The sequence below is a fragment of the Motacilla alba genome, chromosome 6 (assembly GCF_015832195.1).
Source record: "Motacilla alba alba isolate MOTALB_02 chromosome 6, Motacilla_alba_V1.0_pri, whole genome shotgun sequence".
Lineage (NCBI taxonomy): Eukaryota > Metazoa > Chordata > Aves > Passeriformes > Motacillidae > Motacilla > Motacilla alba.
Window position 1 is genome coordinate 19,472,874 of NC_052021.1, and position 27,449 is coordinate 19,500,322.

General features: G+C 42.0%; 1 protein-coding gene across 1 annotated transcript; it reads right to left on the reverse strand.

Moving 5' to 3' along the window:
* Positions 1-864: 864 nt before the first annotated feature.
* ANKRD1 (ankyrin repeat domain 1) lies at positions 865-9,026 on the reverse strand. The gene is made up of 9 exons (XM_038139973.1): positions 8,873-9,026; positions 7,509-7,688; positions 5,592-5,729; positions 5,395-5,502; positions 4,665-4,763; positions 3,406-3,504; positions 3,165-3,263; positions 2,970-3,068; positions 865-1,774 (listed from the first exon to the last, which is right to left on the reverse strand). Exons 1-9 carry the CDS (start codon positions 8,903-8,905, stop codon positions 1,664-1,666), a joined length of 966 nt encoding a protein of 321 aa, XP_037995901.1. The 5' UTR covers positions 8,906-9,026; the 3' UTR covers positions 865-1,663.
* Positions 9,027-27,449: the final 18,423 nt, after the last annotated feature.

Here is a 27,449-nt window from a genome sequence, read left to right on the forward strand (position 1 = left end):
CCACAAAGCTGGGAAGAAGGGTGGAGCACTTCTGTGTGGAAGTGCTGAGAGAGCTGGCATTGTTCAGCCTGGAGAATAGAAGGCTCCAGTACCACCTTACTGGGGCCTTTCAGTATTTAAAGAGGACTTACAAGAAAGATTAGTCCAGAATATTCATCACAGTCTCTTGTGATAGGACAAAAGGTAACGGGTTTAAACTAAAAAAGGATGGATTTAGTTAGGATACAAGGAAGAAGTCTTTTACAATGAGTTGGTGAAACACCAGCACAGGTTGCCCAGAGAAGTGGTAAATGTCCTATCCCTGGAAACATTCAGGGCCAGGTGGGACAGGGCTCTGAGCAGCCTGATGGTGTTGAAAAGGTCCTTGCTCATTGCAGAGGGATTGGAATAGATGAGCTTTAAATGTCCCTTCCAGCCCCAACTGTTCAGTGATTCTGTGACATGGGACATCATGCCCTGGCTGGCAGCCCTGAAGGGTGTCCTGCTTCTGCTAAAGCAAAGGCAGAAGTGTCTGCCTTTCCTCAAAGGACTTGGCACTTTCCTCAAAGGATAACTGGAGCTGTCTCATGCTCTGGATAGTAGTGACTAACTAAGAGATGATATTTTTTAAATCAAACTCAGTAATGGGGCTGTAACTTTGTTTTACTAGCTAGTTGAAATACTGTCTTTCCACTTTTACATGTGCCTCTATTTAACAGAGGTTTATCTAACAATGGCAGGGAGGTAGTGTAAGGGATGGCTGCTCTTGGCAGCTGAGACTTTTAAGTTTTTAAGAATTTTGCAGCAGACACGATGTGAACTTCCTTTAAAGAGAGACAAAATTACCCCATGCATGCTCACCAGTCCATCATCCACTCCAGCAAGTAAAAAGAACCACTCAGTTAATTTAATCTGAAATGGATCAGTTCAAAATGTACAGAAAAAGCAGTACAAATTTACAAATATACATAATCTGATTTTGCATTCTTCTATCATCATACTTTGTAGTAGTCTAGTTTTTAAAAAATTCACTTCTCTGATACAGTCTCCTCTCACCTTCACAACATTATATCTCAATCCTTCAGTCCAAAGGGGAACGTGGTGGTTGGAGCTCTGTCCTCGAGCTCGTTATCAACCACGATTGCCAAACCCTGCGTAAACACCATTGCTCAACTGCTTCATTAAATCCACTTGGCACCTCAGTACACCTCCTTCCAGCGCTCTTCCACATACCACCACTCAATTCACAGGTTATTTTAGTAGTGAGACAAGGCAACACTTGCAAGTATTTGCTATTTAGAGCTACTGGAAGGCTTGAGAAAAGTTGCTACTATAGTCGAAAATTCTGCTATTTAAGACCAAAGGATTTATGTTGCTGTCAAAAGTTGCATTTAGACCAATTGCACCTATAAAAAAAAACTTAAATAGTGAACATAATTAAAAATTACTTTAAATAAATAAATAATAAATAGAAATAAATAAAGCCATTTTAGAGCTAGTGGAATTTTAACACTCAACCTGCCTTTTAAAGTAATTTCTTTGCAGGTTTCTTGCAGTTTTCAGTGAAGACACCTCAAATAATCCAGTGCCATAAATATTTTCAATAAATGTTCAAGGACATTTTCATCCAGGTTTGTGGGAAGCATTTCAAAGCAGCAAAAAGAGCGTGGTCTGGTTTCTCTCTTCAGAATTTACCTAGATGGGCACTCTTTTTGGAATTGTCTTTCAGGCTATTGAATATCTCTTTGGTGCCATTCTGCCACTGAAGAACAAGATCCATAGGGGTTTTCCCTTCCTGGTTAAAAGAAACAGAGGAATATTTAATTTCATCCAGTGATGGTCAAGTCCTTGTTCTTTCCTAAATACTTGTTCAGTGCATCTGCATGATGTGAATCCCTTCTGCACACACAGGCTTAGAATTATTTTTGCACCCCTGGAGTTAGAGTACTTCTGCTCTGCTGCTCTAGTCCCAGTCCTGGTCAGACCCATGATGAAAACTGCCTGGGTTTCAGTGGGTTTAGGCAAATGCTGTAACCAGCAGAACATGCAGGTCTTCCTTTTGTTCTAGTTTCAAGTGATTAGAAATATATTTAGGCAATCTCAGTAAGACACTCTTCCATTTAATGCAGAATTCAGATAAGATTTTAATTATGGTATGAGCCACAGGAATTAAGTAGGACCAACTTTTGTGTGCTGACAAAGTCTGAGAGGGCAAGTCTCTGGCCTTTGGGGCTGTACCTTCCATAACTCATACTCTGATGAGGGATAATGCCAGAGAAGCCACACTTCAGGGAGGTGGGCAGAGAGTACGGAGTAGAGTGCTCCAGTGACTTTTTTTCCTCCTTGTTCCCTGGCATTTTGACTGATTGTCAGTCAAAAACATTGACTGACAATGGTAAAACCCGTGCTGCGGCTGCTGAGTTTGGACTGGGGAGAAAATGTCTGTAAAGTGCTGTATTTTAACAAGTGGTCAGAGAGCTCGAGCAGCGCTGCTGCTGCAGTGGCTCTGAGCACAGCCAGGTGTGGGACTTGGCTGAGCCACGGGGGTTTGTTGGCCAGCTGTAAGGCTGACAGCCAGTCCTCCAGCTGTAGTGCTGCGGCTGGCCCTCAGCTGTGGGCTTAACAAAAAGGTTTCTCTTACGAGCTAAGATCCTTATTGTCTCAGCGGTGGTTGAAGCCCAGGAGCTGTGCAGAGTAAGCGTCCTGTCTATTACATCTTTTCGTGATAGGAGTAATTAAATCATAGAAAGGTGTGATGTTGTCTGAGTAGCAGATAGCGGGTTCTGGTTTTAAAAGAGGTGCTGAGTTTTCCTCTTCTCCCTGACCTCCCCCAAGTTACCCTTTTCCTGTCTCAGCTCTACTTTAATTAGCTCTGAAGTGATCTAATTAAGCCTGTTCTAAACAGTCTCTCCCAGTCTCCAAACCTTGCTGCGGTGGGCAACTTATTTTAAAGCATTTTAAAATGACTTGGGTTTTGTGCCGTTACTCACGCAGTTCTTTAGAGTCAGATCCGCTCCGTGCACGATCAGGAGCCGGATGATTTTGTAGCGGTTCAGCCTCACGGCGTCGTGCATCGGCGTGTCCCCTTCCTGCAGAGGCAGAGGACGGCTCAGAGCGGGGTCGCTCGGGCCCGGCGCTGCCCCGGCCGGGGCTGTGCGGCCAGGGGCCAGCTGCTGCCCACTCACCCTGTCCCTGGCGTTGAGATCCGCCTCGCAGGCGATCAGGTGCTCCCCGCACTCGTAGCGACCCGTCCGCACAGCCACGTGCAAGGGCGTGCTGAGCAGCTGCGGGCAGGGCAGGACACGGTCAGTGCCATGGGACGGGGGAAAGCTGCTTCAGAAACAGCTGCCACAAGTTACCCGCTGTGAGTAAGGGCCAGCTTTTCGTCTCCAATTTAAAAAGCTGCGGAGTTCCAGAAGCACGTACCTTGTCTCTTGCGTTTATGTTTATCCCTTTGTCCAGTAAGAATTTCAGAACGTCCAGATTTCCGCCCCGGCATGCCCAGTGCAGAGCAGTAGAATGAAGCTTTAATAGGAAAAGGAAATTAAAAGTATTTTAATACATAATTATATTAAAAAACAATATTTTAACCAAATTTCTAAATTAATCCAAATTAAGTTTATGTAATTTAACCTAGAGCACCTCACTGTGATCACACAGTGATCACAATTTCTGGTAAAAAAAATAAAATTGTTTCTAGTAACAGCTTTTCTTATTTTGCCCTAATTTCTACAGTACTGTGAATTTCTCACTCTTCGCATTCATTGCATATTAATCCTAAAGACAGATATCTTGGCAATGCTGCTGTGAGAGAGGACGTGTTTGTCTATTCCTTGAGCTTAGAAATTACCTTTAGCCAGGTATGTGGCTGGTATGTGCTAGTTAATATTTTTTATTTAATGCCTTTTGGGTTCTAAAATGCATAGAAAATTAAACTCAAGGAAAGAATAGTTCTCTTTAAAAAACAAACAAATCCCCAAGTTACGCAAGCCCACAAAGTGAATTAAAAGCCCTCTCCTCTACAAGATTCAGCATCTCTGCCCTGAGCTGTGCTGGAAGGAGTCCCTTGATGCTTGCACTCTGCCTGTCGTTCCTCCTCTTCCTCACCCTCTGGGAGCCCCGCTGGCTGAGCGAGGGGGAGCAAGGCTGGCAGTGGGGGAAGGGGGAAGGGAAGGGAAGGGAAGGGAAGGGAAGGGAAGGGAAGGGAAGGGAAGGGAAGGGAAGGGAAGAGGGCAGAGGAGCAAAGGAACAGCTGCAGGAGCTGTGGGCACTCAGGAGCCCCTGTGGCCAGCATTGCAGAGGAGCAGGGGGCTCTCCCAGGCACAGCCTTGAAGTGCTGGTGCTCCTGCTGGCCCTGGGGACTGCGTGGGACGGTGCTGGCAGCACCTGCCGGCAGGCTGGGCTGGGAGCCTGACCTCAGCTCTCCACCCCACTCCAGGCTTTCTTGCTTGTGGCTCTCTGCTGGCTAGCACTTCTGTGTTTTCCAACGACCAATTTGGCACAGGGAGGCAGACACTCCCTCCTGAAACCTCTTCTCAACAATGCTATTTTAAGGATAAACTTCAAGGACATTGCAAGGCCTTTTTAGTACTCCTCTTCTGTAAGAAGCACTTCTATAAATGGTTCTCCTGGCCCCTATAGAACAATGAGCAGCTTTTGGAAAGAGGTGTGAGTGGTGTGCATACCATGTCTTTCTGTTCAAGCTGGGCTCCAGCTTCCACCAACTTCTTCACCACCTCTAGATGTCCTTCAGAGCATGCTCTGTGCAGCGCAGTGCGTTTGAACTGGCAATGGAAGCAGTGCAAAATTAGATATTACATATGGCACAAAGATATCTTTAAATCTGTTCTCCCACCCTCACTAGGATGATGGCAAATACATACTCCATGCTGGTTCCTTTTAAAGAGCTTTTGAGACCTGAAATCTGGTAAAGTTTAATAGCAACCTGATTGCTGAGAGCTGCCTACCCAGCATTTTAAAGGATGGGAGAAGTATCTGCAGTCTGGCATCCAGATTTAAAATGATGCCTGTTGAGTTCCCCATCCAACATGCTGCACTGTGTCTTGAAAGTGCAGCTCATGCATTATGGAACATGAGGGCAGCCACTTATTTCTGATGTTCTGCAGAAAAATTCCTTATCTCTTTTTCCATAGCATTGGAAGATCATCTTTTACAGAAAATCAGGTTCTCCTGGGCACCAACAGCCTTCTTTTAAATATAAAGACTCTTTTGAGGTAATATGATTTTGAAGGGTCTCAGTGGCCACTAGAAAACTTGATGTACAGAACTTCCAGCATTTATTTCCTTTCCCCACCCTTTTTTGCCTCTCATGAGGGTGGAATTTACAAAACCTCATGGTAAAAGTTATTTTTGCTCTCTTCTGTAGCCAGCTTTGCACTAGGAAGAAGACTGTACCTTATCACAGACATTTGGATCCCCTTTGTCTGACAGGTATTTTTCAATTACTGGCAACTTATTTTCCAGTGCAGCTTTGAAGAATGTGGGAATGTCCACAGGTCCTGTCTGAAGGATAGAATATAGAGACCATAAATGTGTGTGGCGCAAACCCCCATTGATACTTTCCCAGAATAAGCTACTTTGAAGTAACTTACAATAACTTCTGGTTCAGGTTTCTTTAAAACAGGCACTTTCACTTTCTTGCATCTTTTCTTCTTCTTCAGCTCAATAATTTTTTCAAGATCCTCCAAATTTTCAAGTTTCGACCTGGCCTGTAATTTCTTCTTCTTCAGCTGGAACAAATCAGGAAAAACAACAAGTTGAGCTGTGTGACCATTTCTGCCTTTCAGAGAGGCAGGACAGCAATGTGATACTATTCAGCTGAGTTCAACTGAGACTGGATGAACTTCAAGATAAATTGTTTTAATTTTTTTTTCTTTCAGATAGGGCTAATTGACAATTACAATAAGTTGCTAACTATGTGAGAAATTCTACCTCATCTATAGTTTTTAATATACCATTAGACCTCTTCATAACTTCTTCTTGAGCTATATGTTGTGACATTAATTTAGGCCAGGAGTCAGAGCAACACTACAGTCTCTTCTGGCACAACAATTTTTAAAATCTCATGTGCAGCTTATGAAAGCTGGAAAGCTCCTGGAGTTTCAACTGACTTCCACTAAGTGATTTTCTTTAATCAGTTTTTTTTTAAATTATGCAGCCCCTAAATTATTGGAACTTAATTCTCTTTGCTTAAAAACATCCCCTCAAAAGAAGAACAAGCTTTAGAATGATCTTAGCATTTCAGTCCACAAGTGTTCATACATTTTGGGAAGCCACAAAGAATGTCCTCAGTGTCCTTGATGGGGCAGTTCAATAAATGTTTAAGACTTCTCCAGACCTGCTTGTAAAAGCATTTGGGCATGAAGTGAGTGAGGCACTGCTGACACCAAGGGCAGGTGTGTTGCCGGAACTGAGATCCCATGAGGTGTTATTGGCTTCAGGAGATTCACAAACAGGGACTAACTCAGGGTGAACACAGCTGGCAGATTCTGTCCCATGGTGTGATTAAGGGTGAATATGCTGGTATATGGTCATATGGTATACAGTTTGGTCAACTGAATTCTTATTCAAGTTATTTCCACCTCTTCTTTTTGTTGTTCTCTGTATTTGTGGTTTGGTCTGCAGGTCATTGGCCTAATGGAAAATAATTATGCTGACCATGGATAACTGGAAACCCACAAAGTTCTTAGGAACCTGCTTTGAGGGAACTCAAAAAACCCTCTGTAGCCAGTAATGATGGCTCTGTTGAAGTTAAAGAAGTAGTTTTTATTCTAATGTTTCTGAGACTGACTTTCTCACTCTTCATGTTTTAGAACAAAGTCTTATTTCCCCTGCTACTTAAACTTTATCATTTCCAAATCACTTTAAATTTTTAGGCCAGTTGATTGCTTATTCACAAAAAAAAAAATAAAAAAATAAAAAAATAAAAAATTAAAGCTATTACAGCTACTGTGTTTTTTTTTGGGGAAAAACATCAGTTCTTAAGGATCTAGGGAGAATTGTCATGCTCCGGAATTGAAATTAATACTTTTCTGTAGACCAGTATTAGTTTTCATTAGTAACTGTTCTTCCCAAATGTGCTAGTAAATGTAATGCCTTGTTTTCATAAAAAGAACATTTTCATGTTATTGGTGGGTTAGTTATTTCTGGTAGCAGTCATTAGGTGTGCAAGCTGAAGGTGTCTCCCTGGCTCTGACTGCTCCCCCCCACTGACAGCCAGCAGCAGCTGACCCCTGGGCACAGGAGCTCTCAGGGTTTCAGGCACACAGTAGAGGGGTGGTTGAGCTTCTGCCTCAAAGTGTTACTGCCTGCACCCACAGGCTACACAGGTGAGCAGATCTCTGTGGTCTTCAGTGGACTTTTAGACCAACCTCCTTTCATGGTGGTGTCCCAAGGGTTTTTCTAGCTCACCACATATTTCTAACTTAGAGAGAGGAAGAACTTCAAGGACTGCAGCAGGAAATGCATACATGATGATAAAAATCCAAGCAGAAAACCCAAGAGCCTACCTCTGCTTCTAGTTTTTTCTCCTTCTCATAATCCAGATCATCTCGGGTCAATGAGTGCTCAGGGATTGTTTTTAGGTCCTCCTGCTTCTCTAATCTTACGGCAGCTTCATACTCTCCATTTTTGAAGTCCTCAGGGAGGAAGCTGCCAGTCTCTTTGTCATCCAGCTTCTTCCCAGTCACCTGTAAATGCAAACATGATATAATATAATCAGTGGATTCTTGACTGCAGTAGCCACCAGCTGGAAACACGGATTGCCTAGGGATGATTGTACCTCATTCCTGCCCTCTCTGAGTGTGTGACAGCCAGGACAGGCCATTCTGCCTGTGCCTGGCTTAGCTGGGGATGCAGCTGGCTGGGGCACATCTCCCATGCAGTTCAATCGGGTTGCTGAGGGATTTCAAGGCTGGTTTATCCATTGCTGTCAGTACCAAAGTCCCATTCATAGCAGAATGGCAGAAGCTTGGTGATGCTGTGCAGCAGCACAGCTTTCAATAGTTTTCAGAAATATTTCTGATGCCAAATAAAGTGTACAAAGAGATAAATTGTTAAACTTAGTAGAGGCAGATGTGCATTTTGAGAGTGGTTCATGTGGCCTAGACTGTCTTTGTTTGATTACCTTGTAAAATTCTATTTGTTATAGAGTCTAATGCAGAAGAAACTGTGAGAACCTTGTGAGAAGAATTTAAGACAGCATTAACTACTTAGGCAGTTGTATCTTAAGAAAACCATCTGGGAAAAAAAGTGCAGTGTTTTACTGAATCATTCCGGTTTTCCTGGTTTCTCCATCAGATCAGACATTCTTAGTCTGAATCCTGCAGTGGAATGTCCCATTACTGGTGGTCTAGACCTAATTTTTCAAAGACTTTTACATCATGAACAGCAGTGGCTGCAGGAACTGTTAGTTTATTATTAGAAAACAATACTATTATTAAGCTGCTAATTTAGTGTTATAAAATACTGTAGTTTCCAAGCATTAATATGTTCTCCCAGTCCTTTATTATATAGGAATTACTTAGTGAGTGTGATCATAAGATTACTGGCTTCTAAAAATACATATGAATTAAAATCAAGGACAAATTCAAATAAATAGCTAAATTTTGGTCGATCTTTTCCTGGTGAACTGTGCTGTGATGCCAAATCCAAACAGCTGTATAGTGGTATCTGTGGTGAGACCCTTTCCCAAGGAAAACTTAAAATGAAAATATAATAATATAACAAACAGTATATAAGGGTTTGCACCTAGAGCACAGCAGTGCTGGTAACCTGCTGAATCAGTGATCCACAAAGGTTGTCTTTCTCTGCCTGGTCCAATGACAGTCTAGAAAATAATTCATTGTGAGTAAATGAAAGAAAGTTCACCTACCAGCTCTTCTACTTTCATCATCATCGTCGTCATATTTGCTGTGATCAAAGGCTGTGCTCCTGTATGGCTGAAACCTCCCAAGGCTCAGGCCAGCTCTGCAGGGACCACCACGCTCACTGCACTTATATATCTTTGGGAGAACTGCGCTTGAATGAGATAATCTTCCAACCTGGGAATCCAAGTCTGCCCCTTGTGCTTGCCAGCTGAGAGGTGGCTCACGCTCATTCCAGACACGTTAACGAGCCAGATCTGGTGTCGAGGCAGCGAGGGGCTGAGAGCCCCACAGCCCCAGCACAGCATGGCAATCGGGGTGAAATGTGAGCCCATCATTCCTGTGGCAATGACTGCACCGCTCAGCAATGCGAGCCATCCTGTGCTCCCAGTGCCCACTAGGACAGCTGTCTGTTGATGCAGCATTATAACTTCATCTTCTTCTTCTTTCTTTTTTTTTAATTGACATTCAGATGACAGTCAGACACTGGAAAGGGTAAATGGCTTATGTACAATGCTCATAGCAATATCTTCCTGATAAATGGATTATTACCTCTAAAGTCTCAAAAAGCCATTATTTTCATTGCTATTTATTCTTGGATGATAAACACTTTTAGGGGAAAGGCTTTTTCTCATCATGATGACAGTCTTCTATATTTGTTGGAAGGAATTCTCTGAAGGGATTACTACATCAGAATGATGTCTCTGGTGCTAAAAGGGCTATGACATGATGAGTTACAATCAGTGTAAGATATCAAAACAATAAGATTTGCATTTTTTTGGACCTTTGTCAATGATTACAAGCCAAATAATAAATTGTGTTTCTGCAAAAGAAAAGAAAAATGGGAAAACTTAATACTGTTTTTTCAGGCAATGTTTTCCTTCTGGATATGAGAGAATAGGGGCCCAGAAGTGATTGTTTATTTTTTAGGATAAGGTGAGATGAGATACACACAAATATAAGCAGATGATGTGGGTGTTTTGGGGGAAAAGAGCTATTGAATCCTTTGGGAAAGCTTTTCTTATGCTGTGAATCAGAGTTGTCCGGAATCAGGAGAATGATCACCAGCAGAAGGCAGTTTTATAAGAGGAAGACACACTAATCTTTGCATTCAAAGAGTGTGGGTAAATGCCAAGACACATCAGTTCTGTGGCAATGCCATGCCTGGAGGTCCTGTCCGGTGAGGCACACAGGTCACCTGGCTGAAATGAATACAGCAGCTCAGGTGCTTCCAGTACGACATGTACACAAGTGCTTCACCAAATGGAGACCTATCTCGGGTGTTGTTTATACCATCAGCATCATTAGCATGCTGCATTCCTGACATTGACCTTTCAAGGTGTCTCTCCTCTGAACTATCCCCCAGTAATCCGAGTACATCCAAACTTGTCTTCTAGTGCCCATCATACCTATGCCCTCCCTTTCCCTGAAATGAAGCTGGACATCAGGTGGTTCCTTTACCACTCAGAATATATATGACATTAGAGAATGAGTCCCAGAACTAAAATAGAGTATGTGCTAGCAACACAACCTTTCAGAACATTTTTTTCTAAACTTAAGTACAGCAACGCTATCATTCCCCCCTAGTGGTATGTTCTGAATCACACTGCCAGGCTTTTTTTCTCTGCAGTTTTGTACTCCTGCTAAATGTCTCTGTGACAAGAGGCAGCTCTGGTGTTTTCTTGTATTCTAACAGCTTACCTCAATCTGTTCAGTTCTCTGATTTTATTTGGGAGATTGTCTTGAAATGCACAACCTTAACAGGATGGCTGCATAGAATGCTTCTAGTTTAGTGGAAACAGATCACAGCAGAGACCTGATGCAGAAAGAGAAATGTAGAGGTTTGCTTTTAGAACAAAAACTGTTTAAGGAACTGTGAACTTCCTCTGGACTCGTTTTTTTGAAGCTTACTTTTCTCTTTTTTTTGCTTTCCCTCTTTTTTTTTTTTTTTTTTAAACAGCTTATATATAAAACTGAGTCAGCAAAACCTAATGTGAAAGCTTTAAAGGGATAGATCTTCCCCTGCAAATGGTACATAAATCCAGAGCTAGAGTAGCTTGACAGGAAACCTCAGTGCTCTGAGGGAAACAGAAACCAATTCTCATGAGTGCTACCAAAACACCACAGTTTATTCATCTTTAAAGCATCCCATCCATGATGACTAAAAGAATAATAAAAAACCAGAATATTCCTTGATTATCCCAAGTTTCTATTTTGACATAGTGGCACCCAGAAATCCACTTTAACCAAAGACTGGGATCTAAATTAACCTAACAGTAAATGCTTTTAAGCTGAATGTCATGTAAACAAAGGCAACACAATTGAAATAGCAGAAATGCACCAGTTTGTATCAGCTAAGACTCTTGGCTTATCACTATTGCTTAATATTGGAGGGGGAAGTAGTATAATGAGCTTGTAACCTTGTACTGGACAGTAACCACTCAATCACCTTTCATCAAGTGATTTCTCGTTAAGGTGGTAATAGCAGATGGTCAGTGGGCGATGTGTAACAGGAATCTGAAAAACTTTTGCCACTCCACTGAAGGATAAGGGCAGAGCAATCATCTGCAAGGTGTGAGGCAACTGGATATTGTCACAAAAATCTTCCACAGAGAAAACACGAAAGGACACTAGGCTCAGCATGACAGGCAGAAAACTGTGGCACGCCCTGTTCCCTGCTACCAAAATCGAACTGTCTGACTAGAGAAAAGAATGTTTGTAATTAATTTTTCTAAGTGATTAGTGATAGAGTGAAAGTATCATGTGTGATAAAGATGATATTGCCACCTCCTGTCAAGTGTGCGGCAGTCGTGTTTTCAGTGGTGTCACTGCTCAACTTGCCTGTCTTACGTTTTCCAGTGCTCTGCCCTTGGCTCTGTCCATGCACCCTTGGATGCTGCCCTTGGATGCCACTGTGTCTGGCTGCCTGTTGTCCTTTCCTGCTGCAAAGTAAGGTGTGAAAAAAATCAGTTGCTGAGGAGTGGTAATGCACCTAAGAGGTTATTGAGCCAGCAAACCGTTCCACACCTGTGCAGTCAAAGATAAATTCATAACTAAGGTAGAAGAAGTAGTAACCACAGGTTACTCCTGGATTAGTGATGTATTAGGGTGCAATGGCTTGTTCATTTTGCAGTGTGTGTGTGCACCCAGCACACTTGATATATCCACATGCAACAGAGCAGTATATAACTGCATATTGCAAGAAATGCAGTTATTTCCTTGTCTTTCTTTTTAGCTGTGGGTTTTCCATAAAAGGCAGAAAACACTTTTATTTGTCTAACATATTCTCTTCAATACTTCTGTCAAGAATTTAAGTGATTTGGGCATGAGTTAACTATGATTTTACATCATTATTTGGACACGTGATGAAAATACTAAACGATGTTGTACCAGGAACTGATCCTTGTGGGAATCTGCTGGAAATAGTTCCACTCGTTACTCTCACCACTTTGCAATCTGTCAGTGAGCCAACTTTTAGTTCTTCCAAAGTGCATCCTTTTAATTCCATACAATGCATGCTTTTTAATTGTATCAACATATGCCATGAAATGAAATGCCTTTGGCAAGACCCAAGTAAATAGCATTAACATGAATGCTACTCTCAACCAGACCTTTAATTCTGCAAAAAGACACTTTTAAAAAAAGGTTTGCTTTGCACCTAGCCCTACAGATTGGCATCCATTTCATGTAACTTGTCTGATTCTGTCTTGATAAAGCTTTGGTTAACTCTTCTCCCTGTTTTCCCAGAACTAAGTCATGTCAGCCAGCCTGTTGTTAACTCTTTCATCATTTTCAGCCAGTCAAAACATCTTGGGAGCTAAGAAAAAATGAAAAGGAGCTTCTCTGCTTTACTGGCACTGAAGCTGGCCTGTGATATCTTTGGATGCAGCCCAAGTGGATGCTCTACCTGAGGGAGATTCCTACTTCTTGTGAATAAAAAGGAACTCAGGGAATCAAGGTGATAAAGAATTGGATGGATTTTGCTTTAAAATACAAGAATGTTTTCATCAATCATCAATTTTGTAATCTCTTAGCAAAGCAGCAGTGTGTCAGAACACTAAGACGTGCACTCAGACAGCCTCTCTCTTTCTCATTTATTGGAATCATACAATGTTAGAATCTATAATGTTAGAAACAGCTCGAGGAGAATTTTAAAATCACTATTACCTGGAAAAAATAACCCTTTTATCTTTTAATTTTGGGGAGAGAGGGTTTATTGTTTTGGGTTTTGTTTTTGCTTTTAACATTTTGCAATTAAAATGTAAATGCATAAATCTGATTGACATTAAATTTGCTGAAAAGCTATTTGTCCCCTTTCACGAGGTTTCATGGGCAGTAAGATATCACTGGATTTCTATTCAAGCTATGTTTAGCAAATATCTCCTTTGATTCTGGTAATACCAGTGAGGGTGGAAAAGCATTGATGCAAATTTGGAATTACATTACATCATATGTTGGTCATCCTCTTGGGCCTGGAAGATAGATACTTCTGTGATCACAAATAGGAAAAGAAAATGCTTTTTCTCTTTTTTATCAGTTTATTATAGGTATATAGCATATAATATAAAAGAAGTTTGAGTTTAATTTTAGAGAAGAGAGTAAGTAAAACACCAACAGAAAAAAAGGGAAGCAAAAAACCTCAAATGCACCTTTTCTGCTAAAGTTTCATAATCAAAGACAAATTTGTGTCTGGGATGAATTTGGAGAAAAACCTTGTGTCCTTTGGTAACACAGAAGTTTTACAGGAGTCTGTTATGAAACTGGCATAGGGTTTCTGTAATCTGTTTCATTTCAGGTTCAGAAAGTGTAGGGAGTGCATGCAAAGGGAGGAAAGAGGAGTGAATGATCTAAGTTGGTTTCTCTGGGTCTGCAAACTGCAATGTATTCATCTGCAGACATTTTCCTAAAAATGTATTTTTAGGAAGTTGCTATTTCACAAAGGAAAATACTAAAAATCTTCCCCATAGCCATTTTGTCTCAGCAAAGGCATCTGCACACCACAGCCAGCTGGATATGGAAACCATGGGGTAGGCCTTTTCCTCAAAATATCTGTTCTTATCCAGAGGAGCTAGAGAGATGAGTAGGCTGTGACCAGAACCAGCCAGTTCTTCCTGAAGGTCTGCCCATATCTAATTCACATACCCTGTGAGAAATTTGCTATGAGCTCTGCTTCTTTTTTCATATTTTTTCAACCACCTATGTGGCAAAGACAGTGTAGGCATAGGTTGTTCTCACTAAAATCATAGAAAGAGCCAGAAGATCCTTCTTTTTCCTCCCCCTAGGGCGTCGATAGAGAGGATGCAGGATGGCATTAATCCAAATGAAACACTAAATTTCATGGTGAAGAAGTGTAAAAAAAATACATACTTTACTTTCTTTCTCATGGATACCAGAAAAAATATTAAGAAACTGAGATACTGAAGGGCATTGTCATTTGTCAGTGCCCAGTTTTTCAGATGGCCAAGGGTTGTGGCTGAGTGACCACAGGAGTGAATACATTCCCAGAGGTTCCTGCTTCAATGGCAATGAAGAGGCCACTGCCTTCTCTGACACTTGGATTCAGACCACTGGGTTGTCTTTATTTCAAGTGAGCGGCCAGTAAATTCTGTTGAGTAGCTTTATGTTTTCATAGAGTGGTGTGTGATGAGGAAGGGAAAAGGCATTGCTATCTCACTAAGCAGCATGAGTCAGAGAACTAGTTTGGAGGAAATGAGAAATCTCCAGGGGCTTTGCCAAGAAACTGCAGCTTGTGAGACATAGCACAGTCCAGCTAGTTATTTTGTTTTCTTCATGCAGTGTCTCTGCAATTCTTAGTTTTGGCAGAAAGTGGAAAAGAAATATTGAAACATTGAACGTCTAAATTCCACCGGGCTCCTGGTTTTCCTGAAGCAAGGAAGTGTTGGGCATCTCTGACTGACTATCTTTGTCTGAATTCCAGCTCAAATAGGTATGGAAAAATTTTTTCTTTTCTTTTTCAATATTCTTAAGCCTTATTTGTCAGTAGCCAAACACATGGTCACAGTCTGAACTCTTAGGTTTGCATGTGCTGGCTCAGAATTCCAGATTGCTGAGGTTAGGGCCAGGCACAGGTGAATTTGTAATTCTCCTTGCAATTTCCTTTTGGGCTTCCCTCTTTTAGTGTTTGATCATAGAAATCAGTAGAAATGTTTTCCCTGTCTTTTGGGGGGAAAAAATTCACTTGAGATGTATATGACATTTGTCACCTCCTGTCAGAAATCCCTACCAGGTGACCTAGAGACTTGCACAGACGGAAGATAGAAGAGATGTTGCTTTGATCAAAAGCCAGTCAATCAATAAATCAGGAGCCAGAGAAAAACTTGCCAAAAAGAGACAAAATAAAGCACTGTCATGTGTTCTGAACATCTACCCAGCACTACGATCACTAGAGCCGTGCTCTGTGTGCAACAGTGGTCATTTGATTTTTGAGGGCTGCTGCCATGTGCAGCCTCTATTGCATAGGCACAAACACAAGGACTTCATACACAGATTCTGTGATGGCACTTCCAGGAACACTTGAAGAAATGAATCCCAGCAGCATGCATCCATGCTTCCCTCAGCTTCACGACTGAGATTTCATGGAAACTTGTATGGCTTAGTGCTGATGAGTCTGGGAGTTGTGCTCTTTTCACTAAGGGTTTTTAAGGCAGGAGGAGCACCACATTCCATATCAACTATAAATTATTGATGAGAGGACAAAAGCATCTTCTCATCAGCAATAAGTGCTCAGTGCAATGAGCTCTCAAGGCATTACAGCATCATTCACAGTAACACAGTGCTGTGAAGAAGACCTCCAGCCTGTTGAACCAAACAAATTAATCCCAAGTAAAACATCAGACCCCTTGGCATCAGATGATTGACAAAGTTAAGTCTACTATTAAAAGCACTTTGCAAGTGCAGAGGACTTTCAACTTGTGATTTGTACAACCAGAAACTAGTGTGGGGAAATGGTAAATTTAAACTTCAGATGAAAAATATGTTAATGAAGCAGTTCCCAGATGAAAAACATAAGGCCATGGTGCCAGATTTGACTTCTACTGTATGAACAATTTTTTTAGAAATGAGGAATAGTCATAAAAAGGTGATTTTTCCAAAGACAGTATTTCTAGACAGCTGCAGCATTAAAATGCTCAGATTTGAATTGCCTTGAATCAAGCAGCTGCAAATAGTTCTGTGGTCCCAGTCACTGCAGAATGCATTTTGGGATGCCTGCTTCTCTGCTGCTGAAGGGAAACAGTCATAATGCATCTTCCCATGCTAGCTGTAAGCTAACAAAAAAAGAAAAAAAGGGCAACTTTTACACTTAGTATAACATGATGAAAGCATATTCACTTTTGTAATAACTTATGACTTAACTGCTTAATTTTCTATTGAGTTTCAAAGAACTACTTTTTTTACTAAGCTGCATAAGCAATAGAGCACATGCTCATTATGCTCTTGGGCAAGAAATTATTCTAGACAATAGATGAAAGCAAATCCAATTTTGCTTTCCTCTTTATTTCAAGTTGGTAAATACTTAGCTATCAACCCACAAAAAACAGCAGCCTTGCTGCCTGGGTTATCTCTTCATGTTTTTGCTGCACCCAAAGCCCATGGCCCCCATCAGAACTTTTGATATATGCATGAAAACAATGATTGCGTGTTTATTTGGTGGCTGCTTGTAACAGAATGAAGACATTGGAAAAGCTGCCTTTTTCCCTGGGTGCCAAAAGTAATTTATAAATGAAACTAGGAAAAAAAAAAAAAAGTGGTACCTTGAGTATGGGGTTCAAATGTAATTTTATTTGCTTTTAATTACAGCTGTACGTTTGAGAAGGGCACTTTTTAATCTCTTATCAAAGCATTCTATTTTTCTTTGATCTAACTAGAATTTATTGAGTGCGGTTGCCACCAGCATCTGTAATCCTTCTTAAAATCCCTCTATGCATTCCACTTTCTTCCAGGCTGGCCTTTTTCTGTCCATCATGGCAAACCTATTCTCCCTTTTGTGTATATGCGCATCCTCCATTTGCCTCCATTGAGGTTAAGGCACTCACATACAAATGAATAGTCCTTTGAAGTGTATGTTTTCTTTGTATTTTGTTTTACATGAACATTAATTAAAATGATTATTTGCCACTCAGGGAGATCTCAGTTATCTATATTAAGAGAGCCTTTAGAATGTGGGGAAAAAAACACCCAAACATTTTCTTGTTTGTTACTGCCTAGGAATAATGGCAGGGACGTGTATCAGCTTTCCTAGATAAAGCAGCACTCTATCACCAAGTGATAGAGTTTCATTGGCACCCTCATGACATTTTATTGTCATTTTTAGAAAAACTAAAATGGAAAGTTTTTGAACCTGTAAAATGTTGCCTCTGCCACCTGTAAATGCCAAGGTAAGTGGCCTTAATAGTTTGAAGCCATCCCATAGCTGTTTTGTACACTCAGTGAAGTCCTAGTCTTCCTCACACGTGCAAGGCATTCTGCATTGATGGACTGTCCCAAAACCACTGACTTGGCACAGAAGTCCTGCCGTGAAGTGTACACCTCTGAAAATGGTATCTAATACACTCTGAGACCACAGTACCCATTTCTAACTGAAAATAAAACCAAGCAGAGTAGGCTGTAGCAATTACTTAGCCATCATAAATCATGAGGGAATTAGATACTAACTCAGAAACAGAATCATGAAACTTGCAGGCTCTTGGTCTGAGTGTATCTCCATGCTTATTATGAAGTTGCTGATGGGTGGAGTCAACCCATGTGGTGCCTATAGACTTTTTTTTAAAGTGTAAGCCTAAAAATACAAAACTGAACACATGAATATTTTAAATTTTTATACTTCCAACATTTCATTCAAGCAAATAATTCCAAGGTTTTGGGATGAAATGCTAAATTTTCCCTGTGCATTTTAGAATGTTATATCTATTTCTCTTTCCAGGTAGTATAGGTTTCAGTTCATAACTTGTATGAGTTGAAGTCTATTGCCAAAAATCCATAGTCTCCTCATATGTCATAAATGAGTTTGAAGCTTCCCCAATAAGCAGATTCTTCCTTCAAGCAGATAAAACACAGCTAGCTGAAGCTAATATGTCCAAAACAAAGATGAAGCCTACAGAAGCCCTTGACCTATTCCATTATGTTGTAGGAGCACCATCAGTTAAAAAGAGAAATCCCAAAATCATAGGTTGGTCTGCCATTTGAAAACCCGGTAACCATTAAATAGGTGCTTCCTTCAGCATCTTTGCAGAAGGTTGTGCCATAGTTGTACTGACCTTGGTTGCCCCAGTTGGACTGAGGGTTGGTTGCCCCCAAGTTGGACTTGACCCCGGTTGCCCCAGTTCTCTCAAGATGAAACCCAACAATTTCACCCTCTCTTTGACCAGTATGCAGCAAATTTGTGTGCTCTGCCAGCTGTGTGCTGTCAGCCAGTGAGATGGTTCTTCAAGAACTGGCACATGAAGCCAATCATCCATATGGAAATCATCCCTAGATGCAGTCAAATTACCACAAACCACCATGCTGAAGTGCACAATTTGTGCCAAGACTTTTCATTTCTCTTTTAGGACAGTGTTTTCCTAAGTCAAGTAAACACAAAAACTCAAGACACAAGACATCCCAGCTGACAAGAACAAGTTAGTAATACCAGTCCTGCTCACAGGAGAGAAAACAAAACTCCTCTGAAGTTTCACAAAGCACTTCTTGCTCTAAGCATAGATGAGTTTCCACAATCATCTCTTCCCATCTTGCAAGGACAGTCGTCTGTGAGATTTCTGCTGGGCTGAACTAGTGCAGAGTCCTCTTCGATCTTAGCATACTTCCTGCCTCATTAAGATGGCTTGAGCACAAGGGATTAAAGTAATAGTATCTTTTAAGAAATGACAGGATGTATTTATTAGTCATAACAGTTGTGAGAAAGAGGAGCCAAGTAACTGTCAGAAGCATCAGTCAGTAGTGGACAAACTCAGCTACAGCAAGGAGCTGAACATGGAGTTACAAACACAGTTTTTGATCACAGCAAGTGCAACACCACCTCTGCAGCCTCTGGAGCTGCAGGTTCATGGAGCCCCTAAGTCCAGAGAAAACATGTAGGGTCAAAAGTTTGCAGGGTTTTGGTTGAGGACTAAACCTCAGCAGCTGTTGACTACCCCTTCTACTGTGTCTGCACAGGGAACGCAAGACCTTCACACTAGAAATGATTCCCAGCTGCAGCTGCTAGATATTCATAACAAATGTCTAATGGCTAAAATTGTGTGCTGTGGACAGTGTCACCTTTCGTGTCATATGGGGACAATTGTGTATTCTCCACTGTGGCTGGGATGTGTCATCCCAACATCATCTGGAGCTGTACTCCCAGACCAGGAACTGCGGTTGCTGAGCAGTAAGTTCAGACCCCTGCTGATGCTTTCTCTGTATCAAGTTACTGTTTTCTAACATTGTAGATATACCAGAACTGAGTAGCTGCCACTGTGTCTCACTGCAAGAGGGAAAGTGTAACTGTAGTAGCCCTGTCTATGAATTACATTTGAATCAGGCTCAATTCCAGGTTACAGCAGGACAAGGGACATGTGCATCCCATTCCAGATGCAAGTTTGTGCTTCCAAAGGCAAAGTGACTTTTGTGCTGATATTGGGGATCACCAGGAGGAAACACAAGGAGGATTTATTCTGTTGATGAACGGAGGTGGATGAACTGCTGCTGACCAACAGGAAGTTTCTGCTGGATTGCTCCGAAACAACTTTCTTCAGAATCACAGAATCCCTGAATACTCTGAGTTGGAAGGGACCCACAAGGATCACTGAGCCCAATTCTTAGTGAATGGCCCACAATTGAACCATGACTTTGGCATTATTAGCACCATGCTCCAACCAGCTGAGCTTCAAGTAATCCAGAGTCAGTCTTCAGGGAAGAACATGCCTCTCTACTGGTTTACACTGCAGAACTAACCAGAAATAGTGTTTCCATGAATCAATCAATTTCCCAGCCCTCAGAATCTCGCAATCTTATGAAAATCTTCTTTTTGTTAAGATACAATGAGGTGCCACAAACAGCCTGAGGAGATGGAAAGCACAGAGGAGCTCCTGCAATGTGTAGGGGTGCAGTGCTGGCCAGTGACCCAAAGTACAATGCACCTCACACCTCAGAGCTGGTCAGGACACTCTGCACCAGCTCCATGTGGGCTCCAGTGCCTTCAGGGCACTTTGCTCCTGACACAGCTGATTATTTGTCCTGTTTAGACACATCCTGGATGTGCTGGGCTTAGGGAAAATACCTGGAACAATTCTGTTGTGTGCACAACAGCTTGTCTGTTCAACAGCCAAATAACCAGAGGTTTTCTCTTGAAGTGGTAAGTTGCATATTGCCATTCTGAATCAGTAGAATTGGTGCATCTGATAATCATACGTGATTATCTGTCTTTTTCCAGCTCTAAATCTAGATTTGATAGACAGAGATTTGAACTCAGTGCCAAAGGCTCAGGCAGAAGAGAAGGAAGCATCACTTGCTTTCTTTGCTTTGTAAGAGAAAAAAACATTAGAGCTCAGTGCCTTTCCTGTGCAAGGCCAGGACACATTGCATTAGATGCTATCGTCCTTTAACAGGTTCTGAGATTATTTTTGAAATGACAAAAACAACCAGATGAGTTCTTTCTTGTTTACAGGACAGCTGTTCTCACAAAATAAATCCAGCAACAAAGGGGAGTGGCAGGGAAAGATGGATAGTATTTGGTTTCACTAACAGTCTAGTCAGATGAAAATATCCTCCCTATATCTGACCCTCAGGGTGTGTTGCTGGTCAAGTGAAGCCAAGTCGTGTAATGTTCAGCCAAGAGAGTACCGAATTTGGCCTGATGAGGTGCTGAGGATGAGATTTATTACACCATATTTATGTGTATAGAATCAGTTTAAAGAATTTGCTATCATGGAGGTAAATGGCCTCACCCTGAGATGCACTCAGATCTCTTGCCGGGTGCTGAGTCACGACACCCCTGCAGGAGTTAATCGGGGCTGGGAGCTTGGGATGTCTTAGGATCTGCCTCATACAGAGTGTGATGTGCAGGATCCTGCTGACAAACCCTCCTTCTCCACTGCAGTTTAATTTTAGGATTTGGCATTGATGTGTATTTTGTGTCTTCTTTTGTCATCACACACATAAATAAGGGTGGAATTCTTACAGAGAGTTGAGGGGTAAAAGTCCTTTTTTGAGGAGTTTTGCCATAGCTAAGAGAACTTTTTCTTATGCAAAGCAGAAAAATAGTGTCTGTCCCACAGGAAAACCAAAAGTTAGCAGAACTCTGAGTCAGTAATGCCTCTTCCCCTTTCTCTGTTGTGCATCCTCCCTCTTGACATGTACTAACTTAATATTTTGCTTCATAATGAAGCAATCCCTGAAAACATTATGTTTTTTAACATTTGCAAGAATCTTGTCTCTGAGTTTGACTTGGGTTTTGTTGAAGAAAACAATCTTAAAAAGCTATTGGATTCAATCTATCACTTCATTGATCTGGATTTCTAAATTCACTTACACCTGTTACAGAAGAGCACCAAATATTTTAAGGAGAATTTTAGCTCAAATTCACACTCTGAGCTGTCAATAAATAAATAATTTACATGAAATGATGCAGCTGAGAAGGGAGAAATGACCCTAATGATTAGCAAATTCAGGAACTTGTTCAGAATCTAAATACACAGCTTTTGGCTTTCATGTACATGAGAAGAATCCTTCCCAGTCCCTCTAATGGTGGAATTGTGTCTGCACCTAGGAATGTCATAAACAGAGCATACTAAAAATCATTAAAAATCACATTTCTTAAAACTACAATCACAATATGATTCACCATAGATGCCATTATACTAAAAATAAGAGGAATTATGAACTGTGTTAAATGCATATGTACACTTTGCTGTTTTCTATATCTCTACTATTCCTTCAGTGTTTCTTTTATACCCTTTCTAACAAGACAGTGAAAGTGAATCTCTAATCTTGATACTATAGTCTATCATATTGAGCTGTTCCTGAAATAAACCCCTCTAGTTTTTTATGTCATTTGTATTCTCCAAATCCCACCCACATAATTGGAAGCTTTTGAGGCATAGTATGTGTGTTCACAACACAAAAGAGCTATCCACAGGCTGCAGAATTGTGGGGCAATAATTTACATAAGGTAGGAACTTATAAATCACAAGATGCTTGTCTATGATAGTATGATATAACATAATTTATTCACATTCATACCATATTTTCTTAAAGCAATTGGAAACACTTCTATTTGCTCATCATTGTATTTTCAATAAATGGTGTAAGAGTTTATTAGAATATTAGGAAGCATTGATCAAGTAAGCTGTTTTTTTACCAGAAAAATGCCCATTACAGCTCACAGATAGTTAAAACTATAACAATCTTTATAAAGAATCATTAACTGTGCTCCTTTGTTTTAAATCCCAGCCACCCCTGTGCTCTGCGAGCAAGCTGTGCTGTACCAGGTGTTTCTACTAAGGACCAGGGACCAGCTGACCTTCTGGCAGGTAGCTCATAAGAGAGCAGAGGAGAGCAGACCATCTCCCCTGAGAGGGCAAGCAGGAGTAGAGCAGCTTTAGGTGCCAGCAGGCTGCTTTTTAGCCCTGAAATGAGGTAAGTACTACCTTTATTTTGGGCTACTGTTGAGGGAGATATGCTTGCTTTGTTTACACCGATATGCTGCAATCTGTTTACTGTGTTTAATTGTCATTTATAATGTGCCCCACAGGAGCTGTGCTCTGAGATTATTGCCTTTGTGCTCTGAGATGTTTTGTAGAAGTTTAGACTTCTGTTGGAGTGTTTGGAATCTGTGCTTTAACTAGCTGCCTTTCCCCAGGGTGAGTGACAGAAAAAAAAAAAAAAAGCTGGTGTAAAAACTTCACCAACTTCTGTGATTCTGTAATTGAAGTTGTTTGGTTCCCTAATGTTTAGGACAGAAGATAATTCAGAGGACAGGTTGGGTATAGTACCTGTTTCCTGCAGAGCAGTGAGAAAGGAGTTAAGATGTGTATAGAAACCTGAGGTTTGTGTGATGGACCACTTGTTGCTCTTCTGCAGGAGCAATTTCTTCAGGAGGATGAAGAAAAAAAAATCCTATGTTTGTGTTTTTTGTTTTTTTTTGATGGCTCTGCCTTTGTCTGCTACAACCTTTTAGTTCCTCATTTGAAAGAAAAAGCCTTGAATATTCAGATGGCCAATCTAATGTTTGCCAAAGAAACCCCTGCCCTCTCCCCCCTTAAAAACCTGCTGTAAGTCTGAGTTCATGACACCCCTTGTTCCTTCTTTGATCCCAATTCCTCCCCTCGGGCTGCAGAAGAGATGAACTAAGGCATGGGGGCTGCCCTGAGACCTCCTACTTGTTGCAAGTTACTGCCAATATTCCAGGGAAGAGAGGAAGAAAAGGGGTGTGGGATGCTTGTCTTGAAATGTTCCCAGCCTCCCAGACACAGAGAAGAGCTGGTGTTTGGCTGGAGTGGGGCACAGGGGAGCTCTGCAGCTGCCCCCCTGTGCCCCCTGCTCTAAGGGCTTCATCTGCACTCATGGCCAGGGGCTGAGCCTGGAGGCAGCAGGTTCCTCTGTTTCTGTTACTTTGAGAGAGGCCAGCAGTTGTTTCTGTAAAGTGCCTGCTGGTATCAAGCTGTGTTTTGACTGGGATTACTCCAATATCCACCTTAATGCCCGTTCTTAGGTAGTCAGGAGCTCACAAACCGTGTTTAGTCAAGTTGTCAAACAGTATATGTGATGAAGTTAGATTTTTGTAAATGTTTTTCCCTTTTGGTCTTGCTGCTTCCCCAGAGTCAGAGGGATCTCCAGCACTGTTCAGTCTCTGCCTCTCTGTAGCCACCAGCAGGTCTTTGCCAAAAGCCTGATTTCATCACTGACCTTCCTGAGGGACCCAGGCCTACAGACAGGGCAGGGGACTGTGTGCCTTGTGTGCCTTGTACCTGTGATGGCACATGCTGCCTAACCTTCCCCCTGCTATGCTTAAAAACATCAGGAGTTGATTTGCACCTCCTGTAGCTGTATTCTGTGGCACCCAGAGCAGACCCAGCTGGATGACCAAGTCATGCTTGGCTGCAGGTGACAGCCAGAGCCTTCCTGGGACTGTCCAGCACCTTGTTACAGGCACCCTCTGTGCCGACGCTCGTTGTTCCCTTCCTGTCCCCTGGCAGCAGCGAGGCTGCAGAGGAATAATGCACAGCAAACAGTTTGACTCATGCACACCTTTAGCCTCTCTGCTCAGCAGCAATGAGACCTGCATTCGCACATCAGCTTACGGAGGAATGATTTCCATAGCAACAGCCAGGATATGTGGGATAGTATGAATGCTGCCTTGGAGAGCATGTAAAGCACCTTCTTAAGACATAACTGACTACACAGGCTCTGGAAAAAATACCAAACCACTCACAGTTGGCTATGGGAAGGGAGGGCTGTAAATTTTGTTTTGTTTTGTTTTTTATTGTAAAAAAAAATTATATCCATGGATTTTTTTAGATATTACTTTAAAAAAAATTATTGGGTAAAGAGAATGAGGGATTTCTGCTTTCTATAAACTGTTAGTGGATGCAGAGAGCATGGAAAGATCGTTGGTGATTCTTCAGCAACAAAGAGAATTTAATACCCTGAGTGAAGACCTGATAGGGAGTTACCTGAGGCAAGCACCAAGGAGAAGGGAAGAATGACTGCTCCAGTGATTGAGGGGCAGGGAAGCAGGATCAGCTGGTAGTCCCTTTAAGTAACAGGTTTTGTGGTCATTACTGTGGGGTGGACTTTCTGTTATCAGAAGACAAGGAGGCAATGCTCTAATACTTGGACATGCGGAGAAACAACACGGGAAATATGCATGAAGGAAAGAAATTCATTTAACTCTTGGTTACATGCATGTGTATGTCTTCCCCTTGCTGCTGTTCTGATTCCTTTCCTCTTTGGATGTTTTTTGGTTCTTTTTTTTTTGGATGGGGGTTGTTGCACAGCTCTATGTACCCACAAAGCAGCCCAGTACCTGGACACCCCCACCAGGCTTCTCTGGGGAATGTGGCAGACAAGTGTATTGGCTTCTGTAGGGTCAGGTGTGTTACTGTTTCAGGAGGGTTTGCCCTCCTTGGCCCTTTCACCTCGGGGAGATGAGTCCCTGGGCACACACCTGCAGCCAGCTCTGTGGTGCCAGCGCTGGTTACCTGGATACAAACAGCTCTGTCTTTCTGAATGGCATGAGACTGGAAGGAATTGCTTCAGCCCATTAGAGGTGGAATGAATAAAAGCAACAAGGCTGATGTCATCACTTCCTTAGTAAGGTGATGTGTAATCAACAGTGTGTGCTGCACTGCAGCACAAGTGTCTTAAAAAGAAGCAATTTTGGAAGGGGAAAACTTCACATTTCAGAAGCTTAACAGATTAAATGAAATGTTGGAAACAGCTAAAACCATTGGAAATCTTGAATCTTGTACTTAAGCTAGATGCTGCATGCAAGCTGCATGTGCTATTGAATTCCTGCCCCTTCCACCCATTAAGAGATCTGGATGAGTTTGTACAGCCCATCTACCTAGATATTTTTAACCTTTTGCTAAATAGTTGCTATTCCTAAAAGTTTTACTTGTTGACTTGTATGACCAGCTAATATTTTGTCCACCTGGTACTTTTTCAGTGAGAAAGGCAGTGTGGGGACAGTGACAGCTGACTGTGCTTTTGTATCGACCCTGTGTGACTGTAAAGCAGCACCCAAAGGATTAGCTGGACCCTAATATTTGCAATTTCCCTTTGGGAACATGTGTGCTATAGCTCTGGCACTTGTCCTGAGTAGGGATCCTAAATCTGTGTTTTCGTATGGGAGCAAAGAGCAGGGCAGTGAGATTTCTGCTGACAGTGGAGCTGGGAATGGCAAGTCCTGTCTGTAGAGGTTAATAATGGTGGGTTATCCCACAGTGTGTGCTGCTGTGGGGTTTAGAGCTCAGGAACAAAGCAAGCTATTCTCTTTTAATGAGTATCGTGTACTTCCAGCTTATGCTTTAATAGGATTAAACAGTCTCGGCATGGCCTTGGCAAGGTTGCACATACCCTAGGGCAGGGGAGTCTAGACTCATCCCTTTGATGCTGGCATGTGAGGAGTGTGGCTCTGTGGGCACTCTGGCAGGTGTGGTGTGGCTGAATCCTGCCCTAAAACACACTGCCTTTGTCTGGCAGCAGCTTAGTGCCCTGCGTGCACGTATTTAGCTGCTAATATGGATTCTAAAAAGGCAAAAGATGAGCTGGAATACTGCATGTACTGATGTAAACACTGTAGTGAGAGGGGCACTCCTCTCTAAGGAGAATTGGGCTGGAGCCTTTAGTAGCCATCTACTTCTGCAGGAATCTTTCCCCCCTCATCTTTTTCTCTCTTTTGTTCTCTCTTCTGTTTATGACTTGGCCATATAGAGACATTTACTGTCTAACTCAGTGTGACCATCTGAGAGTGTCCTTGTTTATAGGGTTGCTTATTCCAGGCTGATGTGTTGCAAAGGAGGTTGAGAGTCTGAACCAGAGTGGGATGACAGCCACATTTGGTGTAAGCAGCAAGTTTCCCTCTGGGAGCAGGGGGTCTCATGAAGCAAGACCTGGGTGCCTTCTCCTCACTCCTCCTTCTCAGCAAATAAAATACAGCCTATTTTCATATACTTTCTTCTCCCACCAGCTCCAGCTCCTCTGCCCACATGCCAGCTCTCCTGGCAAGTCTCAGATAAAGAGTGGAGTTGTGGACCCTCATTTCAGTGCCTGGCCAGCCAATATTGTGGAGGAAGAGCATGTGCACTTCCAGGGTGGAGATCTCCTCTTGCTGGTGTCTCTGAAGGCAGCTCTGTGGAAGTGAGTTCCAACTAAAATCAATGACTGTAGAAGACCAGTGCTGCAAGCTGGTTTTGTTTTATCCCATGCATCTGTTTTTTTCATGGCAATGCAATGTGTCTGTGTCAAGGCTATAAAATAAGATACCTCTTTTCCAGAAATTAATTGTGAATGCATAAGGTGACATTGCTATTTATGCTGAATGGAGAACAAAAAGGAAAGAGCAGCTTGTAATAAAATTCCTTTTTTTGGAGCAGTAAATGTCCCCATGATCTTCCACCTACCCTTTGAGAAAGTGCCTCAGCTTACCAGCAGTGGTAACAAGGAGTAGATGGCTTTAGAGTTGTTTTGTTAGAGGAAATCTATATTAAACATGGTCTTGGATTTATCAGGATTTATATTAGCTCCTGCAATAAATACATGGAAGAGGGTCTCCCTTTAATGCTCTATGGCTCATGCTAAGCATGTGCCTTGAAAAGAAATCATTATCTGCTGTGAAGTCTGCCCCTCTGCCATCTTTCTGGGGAGGCACATGTAGGGTGAAGCTGAACAAGCAAACAAGGGGATTCAGAGTCTTGCCAGAGGCTGGAGGGTGAGGCTGTGGCAGAAATGGGAAGATGGGGCTACACACAAACTTGCATCCTGAGTGGCATTTTTGGTAGCTCCCTTGGCAGGAGCCCAGCTGCAGATCTGGGATCCTCATGAGACTTCATTGAAGCATGACCCACATTCTGGGCTTGCAGGTGAAGACTC